Source organism: Silurus aristotelis (assembly GCF_946808225.1).
Source record: "Silurus aristotelis genome assembly, chromosome: 14".
Lineage (NCBI taxonomy): Eukaryota > Metazoa > Chordata > Actinopteri > Siluriformes > Siluridae > Silurus > Silurus aristotelis.
In genome coordinates, this window is record NC_139587.1 from 28,587,707 (window position 1) to 28,593,128 (window position 5,422).

The 5,422-nt window shown below is 42.0% G+C and overlaps 1 protein-coding gene across 1 annotated transcript in view; it reads right to left on the reverse strand.

Annotated features, from left to right (window-relative positions):
• The window catches only part of LOC310737037 (A-kinase anchoring protein 13), a 68,575-nt gene that overhangs the window by 15,513 nt on the left and 47,640 nt on the right, over nt 1-5,422 (reverse strand). Inside the window, 5 exon segments of the mRNA XM_083561170.1 lie at nt 547-589; nt 1,716-1,838; nt 3,378-3,471; nt 4,905-4,946; nt 4,948-5,071. Coding sequence (XP_083417296.1) covers nt 547-589; nt 1,716-1,838; nt 3,378-3,471; nt 4,905-4,946; nt 4,948-5,071 — 426 coding nt within the window.

Sequence of the window (5,422 nt, forward strand, 5' to 3'; positions counted from 1 at the left end):
TTTTTACCTGTACAGTGTTTATGATATTGTTATTATAGTTTTATTATGATTACAGTTTATTCTGGTGTGATGTGTCTGTTCTGTACTTTAGCAACACAAATGTCCAAAACAGCAACCTTTAATTATTACATCTAAAGAGACAGAGAGAGAGAGAGAGAGAGAGAGAGAGAGAGAGAGAGAGAGAGAGAGAGAGAGAGAGAGAGAGAGAGAGAGTGTGAAGAGAGAGACAGAGAGAGAGACAGAGAGAGACAGACAGAGAGAGAGAGACAGACAGAGAGAGAGAGACAGAGAGAGAGACAGAGACAGAGAGAGACAGAGACAGAGAGAGACAGAGAGAGAGAGAGAGAGAGAGAGAGAGAGAGAGAGAGAGAGAGAGAGAGAGAGAGAGGAGAGAGAGAGCGAGAGACAGACAGACACAGACAGACAGACAGACAGACAGACAGACAGACAGACAGACAGACAGACAGACAGACAGACAGACAGACAGACAGACAGACAGACAGACAGACAGAGAGAGAGAGAGAGAGAGGGAGGGAGGGAAGGCACCTGAACTCCTGAGATCCTGCCGCGGCACTTGACACAGGCACATCTGCAAGACATCAACCAATCAAATGAAGCGAATGAGGAACACACACACACACACACACACACACACACACACACACACACACACACACACACACACACACACACACACACACACACACACACACACACACCACTGCATGCATCAACACACACACACACACACACACACACAGGTCTTTAGACACACATGTACATTTACACACACATTTACACACACACACACGCACACACGCACACACGCACGCACACACGCACACACACACGCACACACACACGCACACACACACGCACACACACACGCACACACACACGCACTACTGCATGCATCTACACACACACACACACACACACACACACACACACAGGTCTTTAGACACACATGTACTTTTACACACACACACACACACACACACACAGGTCTTTAGACACACATGTACTTTTACACACACATTTACACACACACACACGCACGCACGCACACACAACTGCATGCATCTACACACACACACACACACACACACACACACACACACACACACACACGTCTTTAGAACCACATGTACTTTTACACACACATTTACACATACACACACACACACACACATTACTGCATGCATCTACACACACACACACACACACACACACACACACACACACACACACAGGTCTTTAGAACCACATGTACTTTTACACACACATTTACACATACACACACACACACACACACACACTACTGCATGCATCTACACACACACACACACACACACACACACACACACACACTACTGCATGCATCTACACACACACACACACACACACAGTTATTTAGAGTGTGATCAGTGCAAAGAAAAATCTCTCCTTCCTTCCTTCAATCCTTCTCCTTTACTTTCCTTCCCTCTCTCCTTCTTTTCCTTCCTTTATATTCTTCTTTCTTTTCCTTCTTGCATTTCCTCCGGAGAGGCAACAAACAAAAAGCTTAATCTTAAACTACGGCTTCATTCCAAACAAAATAAATAGCAAAGAGGAGGAGGCACAGAGTAAAACAATAAACAGGAAACAATAAACAGGAAACAGGAGGGGTCTATAGTTCCACACCGGAGCATTCTGGGAGTTTTTTGTTTACTTACTTCCTGCCTCCTCTTCATCACTGGATGAAGAGCCGAAAGCGAATAGAGGTTTAGGTTTGGGGAGGCGGGGCGACACGCTGAAGGAGAAGCTGATTCGCCGCTTGGGCCGAGCTCGTCCAATCGCTGTGCGTTTCCACGGTGACGAGCAGAAAAAAGACCAAATCGCACATTACTGAGGTGAAGGAGGTGAATGAACGAGTGAACGAGTGAGGAGGTGAGTCCACTCCCAGGTGAGGTGAGCTGAGACAGCGGGCGTGTCACATCCACAGTGATCAAAAAAAAGAATTCTCCAAGCCCAAAAATATCAACCAATCAAAAGACACCATTCAGGGGAAAAGAATTAATAAATAATTAAAGGAATAATTCAGCATTAATGAAGTCCATCAGCTGCAGAGCCTCAATCAGGAGCAATTAAATAAAATATAAAAGCTACCAGTTTCACTTCTCTTTCTTTTTAACAACTTTTTCTTTTTTCTCTGTTGGTTCTCTTCTTTTTTTTTTTTTTTTTTTCCTTTCCAAACTCCTGCTTTTTCATTATTTAATTCTTTTCATCTTCTTATTTATTATTTTAATTACACCAGTTTTGCTGCTTGATAACTTTGTTATTTTTCATCCTTCTTTCCATCTGCGTTTCCTTTTTCTTTTTTTTTCCATTCTTTGTTTCTTAAAATTACTCCCCCCTCCTTTTTTTTTTTTTTTTTTTTAGGCTTTTTCACCTTTTTTTTTTACTTTCTCTCTTATTTCTTTTCCCTTCCTTCCTAATATGTCTTTCTTTTCTTCGTTATTCCTTGAGGTTTATTATTTTACATTCTGATGAAATACATTTCCTTTTTAAACCTTCTGGGGTTTTTTTTATGCGTTTTTAACTCTAATTCTTGCCTCCTTTTTCCCCCCTTTTTACTTTCTATCCCTTTTTTCTCACTTTTTTTTCTTCTCATTTTTGTTGCTTATTCACTTTATTCCTTGTTGTTTTTTTCTATTCTTGCATGCCTTTGTGTAATTTGTCCTTCTTTCCCTTTGCATCTTTTTTTGCTTCATTTATAGCATCCTTCTTCTTTCTCTCAATCTTTCTCTCTTTTTTCTTTTCTAATGATTTTCAGCATTTTTTTGTTGTCATTTAAATTTCGAACTTTTCTTTCACAATTTTAACTGATTTTTTTTTTTTTATTTACATTTTTGTTACTGGTTTATTTCATGTCTGTTTTTTTTTTTTTTAATCTTTTGTTGGTTTCTGTGTTTTTTGATGTTACTGTTACTCATAAAACTCCTCCTGTATGACATCACGTGGTGCAGTGGATGAATTCTACAATGACAAACTGGTAGCTACTGGTTTCCGCTGCTTGTTAGCGACATTAGCATCAGAGCAGAACATTGTGGAATTTATATATATATATATTTTTTTTTTTTTTATTTATCATTTTTTGTTAAATTATTCCTTTAACTGGGAGGGAAGTGACTGTGGGATAAAAACACAGCAGCATTCACAGGGTGGAGTTTCCTCAAAGAGTCAAAGTGTAAAGAGGAGACACAGTCTATCAGCCACGATGCTTTGAGGAAGCCGAGACTCAGACCAGTGTGCAGGACAAGAGAAGGAGTGTGAAGTGAAGACCACACACACACACACACACACACACACACACACACACACACACACAAACCCACCATCCAGGTCTTTTGGGCTGATCGCTGACATGGATACGGATTTGGTGAGTGTTTGATGAGGAGGAACAAAAACGCCAGCGTCCTGAACCGTTCTCTGTGAAGATCGTAAGCAAACACACACACACACACACACACACACACACACACACACACACACACACACACACACACACACACACACACACGTTAGATGTTGATATTTTTTATTTGAGCAGGTGCTAATGATCATCACTTTCATCTGTAGGTTGAAACCCAGTGATGAAGTGAAACAGAAACAGCTGTGTGGGAGCTTCAAACTGGGTGAGGAACCAAACTCTGCATCTAGGGTGAAGTTATGGAAGACAGGGTCTACACCATGGCAAGACTGAGCACAGCAACAAGACACAAGGTAGTTCTACTGCATCCAGGCAAAGGTTTCATGCCTTCAACATCAGAAGACCAGGTGGAAACCAGTGGGACTCAGGTATACCCATCTAGTGTTGGGAGAAGTCTGATCAGAAGTGATCTTCAGGGAAGAATTGCAGCCCAAAGTCAAACCTCCAACATGGGATCAGTGTCTCTACTCTGCATGAAAACAGAGGAACTGGGGACAGAAAAATGCTCTGGAATCAAAATCTAAATTATTTGCTGTAGCAGGAGGCAGGATGTTTGCTGAAGGTCTGGAGAGCGTTACAATAACAAGTTTCTGCAGATGGAGATGGAGATGTGGTCTGGATTAATGGTGTCCTCAATGCTAAGAAAAACAACCAAGATACTATTTCATCATGCAGTACCATCAGTCTGATTGGCCCCAAATGTATTCTGCAGCAGGACAACGACCCCAAACAAACATCATTAGGAATAATCTTCAGTGTAGAGTAGAACAAGAAGTCCTGGAAGTGATAGTGTTGTCCTCCACAAAGTCCTGATCTCAACATCACAGAGTCTGTCTGGGATTAAATACAGAGAATTGAGAGTCTTCAACCCCCAGAAGATCTGTGCTTAGTTCTTCAAGATGTTTGGAAAAGCCTACCTACTGAGTTCATTTAAAAATAGTTCAAGTTCAGAACCAGGGGGGTCAAAACACCCCAAGATAAATACGAGTTTCTCAGAGTTCAAGTGGAAAACGTATTTCAACATCCACTGCTCAGAGGAGACTGTGTGAGTCAGGCCTTCATGGTCAAATTGTGGCAAAGAAACTATTACTTCTGAAGAACAACAAGCATCAGAGACTTTCTTGGGCCAAAGAAAAAAAAAGGGATGGACATTAGATCAGTGGAAAGCTCTCCTTTGGGGTTCTAACAGAGGGTGAAGGACGGTTCCTAAATGTGTGGTTCTCAATGTGAATCATGGAAGATGAGGTGTGATGGTGTGGAGGTGCTTTGCTGAAGACAATGTTGGGCCAATTTGAGGACACAATTAGCATGGCTTCCACAACATTCTGCATCATTTGTTTTCCAACACGACCCAAACACACCTGTAGATTATGTAACACATATCATGTGCATTTGTGTGTGTGTGTGTGTGTGTGTGTGTGTGTGTGTGTACCTGGTTATCTAAACTGCCGTTATCCCCCATGTTGCTCTCATTTCTCCTCCTCAGTGAGAGAAGCGAGGGATCCTCTCTCTTCTCTCTCAGTCATGGATAAGTGTGTAGACGGTTTTATGCTCGGCATCTTCACCTCATCATTAGCAGCTAAACCTTCCAGACTGTAACTACACACACACACACACACACACACACACGGGTTCAAGAAACCATAAGCTTTCACACAGACAAAAATGCATGTGGTTTTGTGCGAGACCGTACATGTGTCTGTGAGCATGAGTGTGTGTGTGTGTGTTTGTGTGTTTATTTTTTGTTTGTAATTTAAAAAGTAAGAGTGTGTCCTACTTCTGTACAACAGACAGAGACAGACAGTGAGACATACAGGGAGACAGACAGTGAGACAGGACAGTGAGACAGACAGTGAGACAGACAGTGAGACAGACAGTGAGACAGACAGTGAGACAGACAGGGAGACAGACAGGGAGACAGACAGGGAGACAGACAGGGAGACCAGACTG